The sequence below is a fragment of the Heloderma suspectum genome, chromosome 1 (assembly GCF_057233095.1).
Source record: "Heloderma suspectum isolate Gila_16-S chromosome 1, 16-S_ref, whole genome shotgun sequence".
In the NCBI taxonomy this organism is placed as follows: domain Eukaryota; kingdom Metazoa; phylum Chordata; class Lepidosauria; order Squamata; family Helodermatidae; genus Heloderma; species Heloderma suspectum.
The window spans coordinates 222752012-222766336 of NC_139458.1; the positions used below are offsets into that span (position 1 = coordinate 222752012).

Consider the following 14325-nt stretch of genomic DNA (forward strand, 5'->3'; position numbering starts at 1 on the left):
TAGGATAGTAGATTGTCACAATATACCTATAAGGCTGTTGGTGTATTAATTGGCAATTCCAACATTACTATATCACACCATTGTATAGTGAAAGCGGTGTGAGTTTTCCATCACTAGAGAAAGTTCAGCAAATATGTGGGAGAGAAGCAAAAAGGACAGAAGGGAAAAGTAAAAGAGGCAGTAAGAATTCAAAGCAGCATCTACCTGAATAGATGTCAAGTGAAGTAATGTATGATCTTGACTTTTAAAAAAAATGTAATACCGCATTGGAAATACGTTTTGAGCTGTCCAGGACATGAACTCATAGCTGAATATTTATGCTCTACCATGCTGTGATGGCAATGCACAGTCAAGTTTGTGAAGCAAAATGATAGTCAGAACTGTATTTGCAGTTTGCCTCCTGACCGTTTTTCTTCCCCCTCCACTTCTCCCCTGCCAACATTTTCTGGTTTATTTGTTTTCAGATGACAGTGATATGGTGCGAATGGCAGAGTAATTTAAGTAATTGGATGTTATCTTCAAGGAGCTAAATAAACGAAGGGCTTTTGTGCTATTTTTGTGTAGCCCATATGCAGAATCGGAAACAGGGCAGTTTCCATTATTTGCATTAAAAGATGCTTAGAGTTCATTGATGGTAGAGATGCATATTAAAGCCAGGAAATTGATGGTGCTGTTTCGTCAGGCTTTAATGCATCATCACTTCTCTGGCATAGAGGAGGCGGCAGCGTGATTATTTGCATCCAGTTATATCAGGCCTTTGTTATAAACAAGGCTTTAAATGTCTAATAGTAACAGGTTGAAAGGAAAAGAGATTTGGTTTTTACAAAGTATTGCCTGGTCTAATTAACTGCTTTTCTACTTGTTAGCATTAATGGTTACTTATTTCAAGCAGCAGTAACTTCCTGCTTCAAGTGAACAGCATTTGGAAATGTATTTTGAATGATGTTCCTGAAACATAATCTTAGTCTTACAATTGGAAAAGCAAGATATGTTTCCCAGGGTTGTATCAGAGCAAAGGAAATCCAGGAATATTCATGTTTTTAATGTTTTAAATTTATTACATTTCTATACCACCCAGTAGCCAAAGCTCTCTGGGTGGTTCACAAAACATTTTGTCAACATTTTAACATGTTGGTGTGTTAGTCTTCACCGAACTTATGACCCTAGGGATATACATTAGTAAACGTATACATTAGTTCTGTAGTCCTGTTTGCTAGGACTACAGGAATTGTGGTTTTAATAAGAGGCATTAGAGAAAGTGAATTTGTCCATAGAAGAAAGAAAAATATTTAGTAGCAGATGTTCAGTTGCACATATCTTTCATTTCGAGAAAGAGGTTCAGTGTCTCTTTGCTGATTAGTTGCTCTTCCTCTTATTTCCCCTCACTCTTATACAGCTGATTTATTTAAAGGTATGTCAGCACTGGCTAAAATGAAGCACTGTGCCGCCTCCTTTCTGCTTATTGCAGACTGCTCTAATAATTCATTTTTTAGCTCATTAGCTAACAGGGTATGTGAGCAGTGGTCCTCGAGGGGATTGAAATGAGGTTAAGTGATCTAGTGCTGACAACTCTGCTCTTGGACTGGCCTTCCTTTGGGAAAAAGAAATCTGAACCAAGATAAGCTGTGGATCCCAGAAGTGAGATTGTGGTATCAGGCAAACAATTAGAGTTTGTGTGTCTATGCCATGATTTCAAGTTTGAACCAGGTACCTTAAATCTGACATCCTCCTGGAAAGGCCCTAAGATTTCAACTTAAATCATTCAGTGAAAGAAGGATTCTTTCCTGGAGGTTGTCAGATTCAATATTACTCTTGGCTATAATCAATCAGGGGCAACTAGTTCTCCAGTTGACTGCATGCAACCAGAGAGCTGAGAACTGAGCATGCCCAGCCAAACCTTATGACATGAAAACTACACCCAGTAGTGTAAGCATAGCTACGTTTTTGCTTGGCAGTTGGTTCCCCTTAGCAACCTTTGAAAGATCTGTGAGAAATAACTAACAGGTTAGTGCCATGTCTTAGATTATTTCTTTTGTCTGATTTTTCTGGAATCTATTTCCTCAGCATTCCCCATCGCGTCACCTTGCCCAGAGGTGTCCAAGCCTTGTTATGACTATGTTCTGTTGAATGACAAAAAAGTTGTTCTGAGGACTACATCTTAATCCTAATCCAAATAGCTTTTTCTATACTGACTATGTAACATTTCCAGGTTATAAAACAGGCATATATGAACACTTGACATGTACGGTACCACTCCTGAAAATGCTTTGCTTAGGGTTTCTTCTGCAAAGACTGCCCATACCCATTTTGGGTGTCCTGTTCTGGGCAACATGGGAACAGCTGATTCTGTATTTGTTTACATACGGAATTTAAGTCTCATTTTCCTCTCATGAGAAGTGTTCAAAGTGACACACGAAGTATAATAGGGCTAGACACAGAAAATAATATTCGCCTTGGAACGTGCCTTGCTGACTCAGCTAGGGGGCCACCTCAGCTCAGCCTCTTTCCTCGTTTTCTGAAGCCTACAGGTGCCCTGTATTGTGCAATCAGAATGTGCTTTCCAGTGCTGCATTACTTCTAAGTGCACAGCCATTCACACGAATGTGATTACTTCTCTTCTTTGCAGATGGCCTTGCACACTCTCAGTCATGGAGAGACATGATAAAAGAGAATCTGGAATTATAATGCAAGAGACCATGTCTGATATAATTCTAAAAAACCTGTCCAACAGGTTTAGACTCAAAGAGCAGTCCCGCAACATATGAAATGATGTTCAACATTTCCACATCCCATCCAACGTTGAGGGATAGGGAAATGTTTTAACACTGCGACTTAACAAGGGTGTAATGCCATCAATGCACAGTTTTACTTGCAACCTCCTTTAGTCTGCCTGAGATAATTATTTAAGGTGGCCTGAACCACATCTCATCCTAACTAACTTTATCTATTTGGCCACCTTCAGGTCACCTTCCCAGACTGCTTTTAGCCCTTCTGTATCCCCACTTATTTTATCTAGAAGTAAATTATAAATAGTGGATATAGTTCCCTTTAGACCTTCTGGTGACTGGAGGCATAAGGATTCAAATTTTGTTAGAAGTCGAGACACCTCTCCAACCTTGACCAGTGTGGTAGCAAACACTCTAATTTGAAGTTTTTGCAACCATCCTACATGTACATCTGCTAATAAATCAGTCAGTTTTGTTTCAGATATGAGGTGCCCCTTGTGTATAAGATCTCACAATCAATACAGACCTCTAGCTTCCTATGCCTCATACTGTTTGTACTTGTCTCCCTGGCAAAAGTGAGGGTGATCTAGAAATGGCAGGAAAGTTTAGAGAGGTGGGACCAGCCACCACATGCATAGTTTCCAAATTTGAAGAGTGGTCAAAATGTAGGGTTATCTACACTTGCCTGATTGGATCTCTGAAAAGGAAGAAATACCATGCCTCTCAGAGATGGAACTGCATGGTCTTTTCCATTTGCACCCAGAGGGCACTTGAGGTATTATAGATGAAATTGAGCAGTTGGGAGATTGGAGCAGCATGATAATAAAGTTTTGAGTTGGGGGATCCCCGTCCCCTGTCTTTCAGTATTTCTGTACAATGTCACTTTATTAAACCTTGCCTCCCCATGCGCAAAAGCTTCAACCAGCCTTTGCCACCTTTTGAGGGAGGCGTCCGAAATGGAAATAAAAGTCTGAAAGAGGAATAAACACTTGGGCAAGACCATCATCTTTAGTGCATCTTCAGGAGTTCTGCTCAAGACAAATTTGATTTGCTCCTTGTTCAAAGATTCTGCCTGATTTCCCTTACCAATGGGACATAATTTCTTTATTTTTTTTAAATGCTTCAGATCCTTTCAGTTTGTGACTCACAGATACCTGAAACAGCTTGGTTGCAATTGTAGCCCTGAAAATCTTTGTAGCTGTTCTTGCTTCTCTGAGGAAGTATTAAGGCAAATAATTCTAATTCAGTATAGTTAATTTCTAGTCCTGCTATTTGAGTATTTTTCAGAATCTTTTGCAATTCTGGAATGGCTTCCTTTGGGTTGCTGAGGATTATTAGAATATCATTAGCAAATATATTGATCAAATGAGACGTTCCCTGAATAAAGATTCCTTTCAATATTCATTTAAATTTTTTAAAGTTAAAATATTTTTTTCACAAAAACCTGAGAAGCTGTCATGCTGCAAAATGAAGTGCTGGTCTCCAGCGCCATCTTTATTTCCAAGAATGCCTATGGGCCCATGTGGGCTCCAAACGCATTCTCAAAAAATAAAAATGATGGATGGCTGCACCTCAGCATGCCCAACCACCCAGAAAAAAAGAAAAAGGTAAGCTGGGGGTGGTTGGGAATATTCTGGGGGGCTACAGCGGGTGGGTAGCAAGGAGGCAGTGGGTAGGCATTTTGCCTGTGTGTGTTTATCTTTCTGTGGGCATCACCAGTTTGCCTTCTGTGAAACTGATATTTTGTTGTGTTTTGTAAGAGCAAATTTGGCTAAATGTGCCCACCAACCCAAAAAGGTTGGGGACCTCTGCCAAACACCTAGGATGTTTTTTAGTGTTTGGCAGAATTGGATGAAATTGGAAGGCATATTTAGTCCCTCCTGTGGGGGCGAAGCCTGCCAAAAATCAGACAAATAGGTGGGTAGGTTATGGAGTTATGGATAAAAAACTGTATTGAGACTCTGAAAAAAATGTATTTTTTCTGCTCAGTTAGCACCAATGTCAAACAAAGTGCAAAGCTGATTACAGAGCTGGATGAGACTTCGAAAACATCCATTCGCTTGGAACACTATTTGGTGGGCTACACCCTGTGTCTGTGTTCTCTGTTATGTGTGTTGTGACTAACAGCACAATCCTATACATGCCTACTCAGAAGGAAGTCCCACTGAGTTCAATGGGGTCTCAAGTAGGTTTGGGCAGAGGATTTCAGCCTGTGCGACGGATAGATAGATAAAGACTTATTCACTGCCTGGGTTCGCACAACACACTAAGCCGTGATGGGTTGTTTTCTGGAACAACGCATGGTGGGTTAGCATGCTATCTGTGAGCTGTTTTTCCCACTCATCGTGGATTGTTTTCCCCAAAACAACCCACCCTGAGAACGCATGGTCTGCATTAGGGGTTGTTTTACCTGCAATGGGTTGGTGTGTTGGCTGTTGCGTTAGCGTGGGTTACGGGGAGCGCCTACAGAGCAGCACAGCAAAAGTGGCCAGAAACACTGCCGCTGCTCTGCTCCTCTCAAGTGATCGCTGTCCCTGAGGTCCGCCTAGCAACAGATTGTGCTGCAGCCGGCGCTCCATCCCCTTCGCCACCTGACTCCCCCTCCTTTGGCAAGGCACTCTGCAAAGTTGCCTCTGCTCACACGAGTGTGTAATTGGCAGACTGACCTTGAGCAAAGTTGTTTCTCTGCCGCATTCAGCTGTGACTCCGACTCCAAAGCATCCCCCCTGCTGGCCCGGCATGGTTCCCAAACTGTTTCACCTGCGGTTAGATCCTTGCTTCTCTACAGGAAAGCAAGGTCATGCAATTATCCAGTAGTGCATCTTGGGCCTCTTCATAAGGGGAACCTGTCCCATTCCTGCAAACTTTCCAGGGGTACTTAATTCCAGTTATGTAAGAAATCAGCCTCAAAGCGCAAAATTTTGCCTTTCCCTGTATTCAGTCTGCTCCTATGGCCACTGTGGCAAATTGTTGCCAATGTGTGTGGATCCTGAAGGGAGCACATGCTCTTCAAAGGTGAATTACCTTGGCTCAGGGTCATGTTTCTCACTCATTGGGTCCTGGCGCTATGAGGTGAGACTGCACCTCTCCTGGCTGGCTTTCATTGTCAAGAACTGTTTAGATATGGGCTGAATCTCATACACCTTGCCGGTATTGGAAAGGAAAATTCAATTCTGCATTCCTGGTCTTTGTACAGTGGGAACTGTATGCTCTGCCACCCTTTCTGAGCCCTCTATACCAGGGGTTGGGAATGTCTTTCAGCCTGAGAGCCAAATTCAGTGTTGGAGAAGCTCTTGGGCCAAAGTGGTGGGTGGTGCCAAAGGCACAGGAGGCGGGGCCAAAACCACACAAGAGCCAGGAGGGTTGGGGGGGTAGTCTACTGCATTTTGTGTTGTTTGTAATTATTATTCTGTTGTGAACCATTTGGGGTTCTTATTTAAAGTAAATAAAATATTTATTTTATAAATAACATTATTTATTTTTAAAGAAATAAAACAACAAACATTGAATAAAATGGGTCCCATTTTACTGATTCCCTTCATTACTTTCTCCATCTTGAAAAGTTTTGCTTTAGTAAAACCTTGGGCAGTATCCTCCTGTGTCATTGCACTAATGCAGATTATGTTGCGCCAGCATAAGGGACTTCTAGCACAACACCAATATTGGTAGCTTGCATGACAAAATTCCCTGAAAAACTCCTTCCATGCTCAGCTTGCAAGATCTATCAGTTTCCATCTTTTTTACATTTAATTATTCCACACACATTAGATATTTCATTGAATATTTACATAAGATATTTAAGCTACAGTTCTTTTTAGTTCCTCTGCGCATGTTCTTTCTTTTTGTTTACCCATTTGTTATCTAATTTTGTGTTTTTACTAAAGTGGTTCTCAGTCTTATAGTCTATTTTCAATACTTTGAAATAAACATTTTCAAAGCTAATTACACTCACAGCAGTTCCTTAACTTATATGGGGGGAAATCCTGTTTAGATATGTTGTTGTGGGGTCTGTTACTTTTGGGAAGCGCATGCGGTGGTAAGGTTTTCATGAAAGTATGCAGAGAGGTTATAGTAAGGTCATTTTCTGCTTGCCCGGAAGTGATGCAAAACTAATACAGATTTACTTTGTAAAGGACCTGTTTACATAAGCATCTGAAAACAGATTAAAGCTAACCTGCACTGCATTACTAGGAATAGGGTAAGCACTGCTGCAAAACCTCAAAAGACCATTTATTTTTGTACTTGAAGAAGTAAACCCAAAGCATTGCCACAATTCCTTGTTTGATGCTGAAGTGGCTTTCTGTTTAAAGAGATTACTACAATGAACAAGGGTCTCTCCAGAAGTAAATTTACTTGGGATCAGTCTCTGCAAGTATACTGTTACCTTGGGGCAGTGCTCTTGGTACATAGCTGAACTGTAAATGTTAATCCCACTAAGAGATTCTTCTGAGTTTACTATTGTATAATTTGGTCCTTTATACATTTATATGGGAAACCTGTGAGGAGTCTAGAGAGTCTGAGTAACCTCTTTCATTAAGTCCTAACACTTCATGTATGATCATTTCAAATACCAAACAGAATAAATGAAATTTGGCTAGAAGCACCAACGTTCATTTAGGGTGCAAGACAGAAAGGGGTTCTCCTGGCTGGGGAATGCTGGGAGTTGTAGGACTTTTTTTCTGTCTAAACATGCATAGGATGCCTTAGAAGACTTTTACAATATCATTGCCATGTATCATACATTACAGAACAAAGCATTGACTTCAAAACCTTCTCTTTAGAAAAGCGTTCTCCTTTTAAATTCAAGGAGAGGTTGGTCAATGTAATCAGAATCTTGCTATTCGTTATTTTAAAGGAAAATAAACCCAAACATGTAGTTCACTCCTCTGTGTAACTTTCAGAAATATATATAACAAGTTACAAGATTTGCGGAAGTAGATCAACAGTTTCAATTTCTTTCTGCAACTCAAGCAGAGTTGCTTCACATGTGAAGTTCTCTTTCTAAAGATGTACAGTGGAATTAGGAGTGAGCAGTGAAGCGGGCAAATTTGCAGATGGCACCAAATTATTTAGGGTGGTTGAAACAAAAAGGGATTGCAAAGAGCTCCAAAACGATCTCTCCAAACTGAGAGAATGGGCATCCAAAGACAAATGCAGTTCAGTATAAGCAAGTGTAAAGTGATGCACAATGGGGCAAAAAATCCCAGCTTCAAGTATAACCTGATAGGATCTGAGCTAGCGGTGACCAACCAAGAAAGAGATCTCAGGGTTGTGGTGGACAGCTCAATGAAGATGTCAACCCAGTGTGTGGCTGCTGTGAAAAAGGCAAACTCCATGTTAGGCATAATTAAGGAACTGAATAAGGAACTGAAAATAAAACTGCCAATATCATACTGCCCTTCAACAAATCTATGGTACGACCACACTTACAATACTGTGTACAGTTCAGGTCGTTGTTGTTGTTCAGTCGTTAAGTCTTGACCCCATGGACCATAGCACGCCAGGCCTTCCTGTCCTCCGCTCTCTCCCGGAGTGTGCTCAAGTTCATATTCATTGCATCGGTGATGCTATCTAGCCATCTCATCCTCTGCCGTCCCCTTCTCCTTTTGCCTTCAATCTTTCCCAGCATCAGGGTCTTTTCCAGGGACTTTTCGCATTAGGTGGCCAAAATTTTTGAGCTTCAGCTTCAGTATCTGTCCTTCCAATGAGCAGTCAGGGTTGATTTCCTTTAGGATTGACTGATCTGACCTCCTTGCAGGCCAGGGGACTTGTAAGAGTCTTCTCCAGCACCACAGTTCGAAAGCATCAATTCTCTTGCACTCAGCCTTCCTTATAGTCCAGCTCTCACAGCCATACATTACTACTGGGAAAACCATAGCTTTGATTAGACGGACCTTTGTCGGCAAGGTGATGTCTCTGCTTCTTACTATGCTGTCTAGGTTTGCCATAGCTTTCCTCCCAAGGAGCATTTGTCTTTTAATTTCATGGCTACAGTCACCGTCTGCAGTGATCTTGGAGCCCAAGAAAATAAAATCTGTCACTGCTTCCATTTCTTCCCCTTCCATATGCCAGGAAGTGATGGGGCCAGATGTTTTAATGTTGAGTTTCAAACCAGCTTTTGCACTCTCTACTTTCACCCTCAGCAAGAGGCTCTTGAGATCCTCTTCGCTTTCTGCCATTAGGGTGGTATCGTCTGCGTATCGGAGGTTGTTGATCATTCTCCCGGCAATCTTAATTCCGACCTGTGATTCATCCAACCCGGCGTTTCTCATGATGTACTCTGCATATAAGTTAAATAAGCAGGGCGACGATATACAGCCTTGTCATGCTCCTTTCCCAATTTTCAACCAGTCGGTTGTTCCATGTCTGGTTCTTACTGTTGCTTCTTGACCCTCGTACAGGTTTCTCAGGGGACAGGTAAGGTGGTCTGGTACTCCCATCTCTTTAAGAATTTGCCACAGTTTGTTGTGATCCACACAATCAAAGGCTTTAGCGTAGTCAATGAAGCAGAAATAGACGTGTTTCTGGAATTCTCTTGCTTTCTCCATGATCCAGCGAATGTTGGCAATTTGATCTCTAGTTCCTCTGCCTCTTTGAAACCCTGCTTGTACTTCCGGTAGTTCTCAGTTCACCTACTACTGAAGCCTAGCTTGTAGGATTTTGAGCATAACCTTGCTGGCATGTGAAATGAGTGCAATTGTACAGTAGTTTGAACACTCTTTGGCATTGCCCTTCTTTGGAAATGGAATGTAAACTGACCTTTTCCAGTCTTGTGGCCACTGTTGAGTGTTCTAAATTTGTTGGCATATTGAGTGCAGCACTTTTAACAGCATCATCTTTTAGGATTTTAAACAGCTCAGCTGGAATACTGTCATCTCCGCTAGCTTTGTTGTTAGTAATGCTTCCTAAGGCCCACTTGACTTCACTCTCGAGGATGTCCGGCTCAAGTTCAGTGAGCACACTATCATGGCTATCAGGGACATTCAGATCTTTCCTGTATAGTTCTTCTATGTATTCTCTCCACCTCTTCTTAATCTCATCTGCTTCTGTTAGGTCCCTGCCTTCTTTGTCCTTTATCATGCCCGTCTTTGCACAAAACGTTCCCTTGAGATCTCCAATTTTCTTGAAGAGATCTCTAGTCTTTCCCATTCTATTGTTTTCCTCAATTTCTTTGCATTGTTCATTTAAGAAGGCCTTCTTGTCTCTCCTTGCTATTCTCTGGAACTCTGCATTCCGTTGGATATATCTTCCCCTTTCTCCCTTGCTTTTTGCTTCCCTTCTTTCCTCAGCTACTTGTAATGCCTCATCAGACAGCCACTTTGCTTTCTTTTACTTGTTTTTCTTTGGGATGGATTTAATTGCTGCCTCCTGAACAATGTTACAGACCTCCGTCCATAGTTCCTCAGGCACTCTGTCTATCAGGTCTAATCCCTTAAATCTATTCCTCACCTCCACTGTATATTTATAAGGGATATGATTTAGGTCATACCTGAATGGTTTAGTGGTTTTCCCTACGTTCTTCAATTTAAGATGAAATTTTGCAACAAGAAGCTCATAATCTGAGCCACAGTCAGCTTCAGGTCTTTTTTTTACTGACTGACTGTATAGAGCTTCTCCATCTTTGGCTGCAAAGTACATAATCAATTCGATTTCGATATTGACCATCTGGTGATGTCCATGTGTAGAGTCGCCTCTTGTGCTGTTGGAAAAGAGTGTTTGCTATGATCAGCGTGTTCTCTTGCCAAACTCTGTTAGCCTTTGTCCTGCTTCATTTTGTACACCAAGGCCATGCTTGCCTGTTATCCCGGTGATTTCTTGACTTCCTACTTTAGCATTCCAATCTCCTATGATGAAGAGGACATCTTTTTTTGGTGTTAGTTCTAGAAGGTGTTATAGGTCTTCATAGAACCGATCAACCTCAGCTTCTTCAGCCTCAGTGGTTGGAGCATAGACTTGAATTACTGTGATGTTGAATGGCTTGCCTTGGATTCATACTGAGATCATTCTATCGTTTTTGAGATTGTACCCCAGTACTGCTTTTCCCACCCTTTTGTTGACTATGAATGCTACTCCATTTGTTCTAAGGGATTCTTGCCCACAGTAGTAGATATAATGGTCACCTGAATTAAATTCGCCCATGCTTGTCCATTTTAGTTCGCTGATTCCCAAGATGTCGATGTTCAATCTTGCCATCTCATGTTTGATCACCTCCAGCTTACCTTGATTCATTGATCTGACATTCCAGGTTCCTAAACAATATTGTTCTTTACAGCACTGGATTTTCTTTTCACCACCAGACACATCCACAGCTGAGTGTCCTTTCGGCTTTGGCCCAGCCGCTTCACTCTTTCTGGCGCTACTTGGAAATACCCTCTGCTCTTCTCCAGTAGTATATTGGACACCTTCCAACCTGAAGGGCTCATGTTCCGGCATCATCTCTTTTAGTTCTGGTCACCGCACCCAAAAAAAGATATTGTAGAGCTGGAAAAAGTGCAAAGGGGCAACTGAAATGATCAAGGGGCTGGAGCATCTCCCCCTATGAGGGAAGGCTACAACAGCTGGGATTGTTTAGTTTGGGAAAAAGGAGGGTAAGGGGAGACATGATAGAGGTGTACAAAATTAAGCATGGTGTGGATAACGTGGACAGGGAGACATTTTTCTCTCTGTCTCATAATACTAGAACCTGGGATCATTCCATGAAGCTGATTGGTGGGAGATTCCAGACAGATAAAAGGAAGCACTTCTTCACACAGCGCATAGTTAAACTATGGAATTCGCTACCACAAGATGTAGTGATGGCCACCAACTTGGATGGCTTTAAAAGGGGGTTCAGCAAATTCTGGAGAAGTCTATCAATGGCTACTAGTCCTGAAGGCTATGTTCTACCTCCAGTACCAGTGGCGGTATGCCTGTGTACAGCAGCTGCTGGGGAACATGGGTGGGAGGGTGCTGTTGCGCTCATGTCCTGCTTGTGGTTTCCTGATCAACAGCTGTTTGGCCAGTGTGTGAACAGAACGGTGGACTAGATGGACCCCTGGTCTGATCTAGCATGGCTCTTCTTATGTCCTTATGTTCGTTCGGGGGGTGGGGGGAGATCTGTACATGGTGCATACCATGTACATCTGTGAAGATTCCACAAGTGTCTATTTTTCCTGAAGTACAGTTGTGAACAACTGGCTGCCAAATTGCTGCTTCCCAACAAGCATATACCTAACAAAATATACATGCTCTTTTCCTACACCTAAATGCTCCCATGTTATCTTCAGTCACACATTTATGTAAACACACATTTGTACACACTTACTCAAACTATATGAAAGTATAAGAATCTTTGGCAGAGGCATACCATGCACATGGCAAGTTATATGTTGGACTAGCTACAGAAACTTTTGCTCCTAACTGCCCTGAGACTCTTGCTCAAACAGCCTCCTGGAATAGTATAGGAACTTTAAACAAAGTGCTAGGATGATGCCTGTCCTCTCTAACTACCCTTATAAAAGCCATGATGGCTGAACTTCCCAGTATTCCTGTGTAAGGTTTGATGCGGCCTACAGTTCATCTTGCCATGTTACATTTTCAACAGGGGTAGGTGACCTGGTACCCTCCCATTGGTTTGGACTACATTCCCCGTAACCATTGCCCATGCTGGCTGGGGCTTATGGGAAGAGTAGTCCAAAACACTTGGAGGGTGCCAGGTTGCCTACCCCTGATCTAGAAGAATGATTTATGGGAGAACTGGTGTAACACAGGAAACTACACCTGCTGTTGTTGCTTCTATGCAGAGATGGCAGTTTCTGCTGACCTCTGCTAAATTGCATGGCATATGTTAGTGCTGTGGTGTATCTTCACCATAAATGTACACAGTTACCATGACATCTTTTCTACTTGTGGCTCCAGTATCCTGGAAAGTGGGGCAAACAGCATATTTCCTGGTATACAACTCTGTTCTCCTGCCACTTATATCCAAGTGAAAAGTAGCATGTCTAATCATAACAACCATGATTATTCAAAGTGTTTGTTTAATCCTAACATTTGAACTGCTGCCCTTCTCATTCCAGCCCACGTGTCAGATTGTTCAAATTATCTGCAAAGCTACAAACATATTACAAAGGGTCAATATGAGAATGGGCCTATTGGAGATGGATGGGCTGCTGTTGAGTCACATTTATGTTTGCTTCTCTAGGGAAGAAAAGGAGCACTGGATCCGGGCAAAATACGAGCAGAAGCTCTTCCTGGCCTCACTGCAGTGCTTAGAGCTTTCTTTAGGCCAGCACCTGCTAAGAGCAACTGCAGAGGAAGATTTGCGAACTGTCATCCTGCTTCTTGCACATGGGACCCGAGAAGAAGTGAATGAAACCTGTGGAGATGGGGATGGACGTTCAGCCTTACATCTGGCCTGTAGGAAAGGAAATGTAGTGTTGGTACAGCTCTTGATTTGGGTAAGTATTTGCTGCATGGATTTGGGGGTGGGGAACCTCTGCTGCCCAGCAAGCTTCTTCTGCTGTTACCTCAAAACAGTATTTTGAGAGAAGACGGTATTTGAAGTCATTTAGGGACCAATCCTACTGGGATAGGCAGCCGCCTCCGAACTCGGAGGCAGCCGCCCATCCAATGCAGGGCAAGACAAGCATGGAGGGGATCGCCCCCTCTGTGCTTCAGCTGTCTAGCCACAAGTCGGAAGTCGGAAAGGGGGAAGTGGCAGCTGGACAACACGTTGGATGTGTCATACTGGATTTCCAACCTCCCCGCCCTAGCATGCTCCCAGCAACGCCCTAATTTCACCGCTCCACGCTCCTCTTCCGAGCGCAGGGCTGTCCCGCGCTGCCTATGAGGCGGTGTGGGAGGGTATGGGGAACCGACCTACTCTATGGCCGTCTAACCGCTGAGTAGCAGCCATGGGATTGCGCCCTCAGACTTTAAATACCCTACCCTTAAGTACACTCCCTAGAACTGAGCTGTGCTTTGCAGGCATGCAAGTTGCTGCACTGGGACTTACTCCTGAGTAGACATGCATAGAATTGAGCTACGTTTTGTATTCTTGGTGGGAAAACATCCAAATTGGTAAGAATGACATCTGGCCCTGCCCACTTTGCTTTCTGGCCCCGCCTTGTGGCATTAGCCCAGCCCATAGCTGGAACCTGGCCCCAGATCTTTCCCAAATTGGAATTTGACCCCTGGGCTGAAAAAGATTCCCTACCCCTGATTTTAATTGTCAGTGTGGTTTAGCTGTTGTGTGATATCCTGTGTGCGTCTTTGAACAGAGGATTAGTCTGGAGTCATATGATTGCTTATGCTTCTCTTTAATATGCAAGTCTGGCCTGACACAAATCCCAAAAATATGTTTTCACTGATTTTACATGTTCACAAGCCCAGCCTGGTGCAGACGTCTTATAGATGCTGGCACCTTGAAACCAGCGCAAAAATGTATACCGTAGATGTCCTGGAAAAGCTTGCTTGCAGCTTGGAACACCTGGGGTCACTGGGCTGGAAGCTCACTCATGCCTAGTGTGACAAAGCAGTAGTGCTGACCGAGGCTTCTGTAGCGAGGTGCATAACAAAATGGTGCTCAGGTTTAAAATCCCAGCGTAAGGACTTTGTG

General features: G+C 42.8%; 1 protein-coding gene across 3 annotated transcripts in view; it reads left to right on the top strand.

The window, feature by feature from the left end:
- The window catches only part of AGAP1 (ArfGAP with GTPase domain, ankyrin repeat and PH domain 1), a 544363-nt gene that overhangs the window by 518649 nt on the left and 11389 nt on the right, over positions 1–14325 (top strand). For all 3 annotated transcript variants that reach the window (XM_084820148.1, XM_084820158.1, XM_084820167.1), the window contains one exon: positions 12910–13165. In XM_084820148.1, the coding sequence (XP_084676274.1) occupies positions 12910–13165 (256 nt within the window). The remainder of the gene's footprint in view (positions 1–12909; positions 13166–14325) is intronic.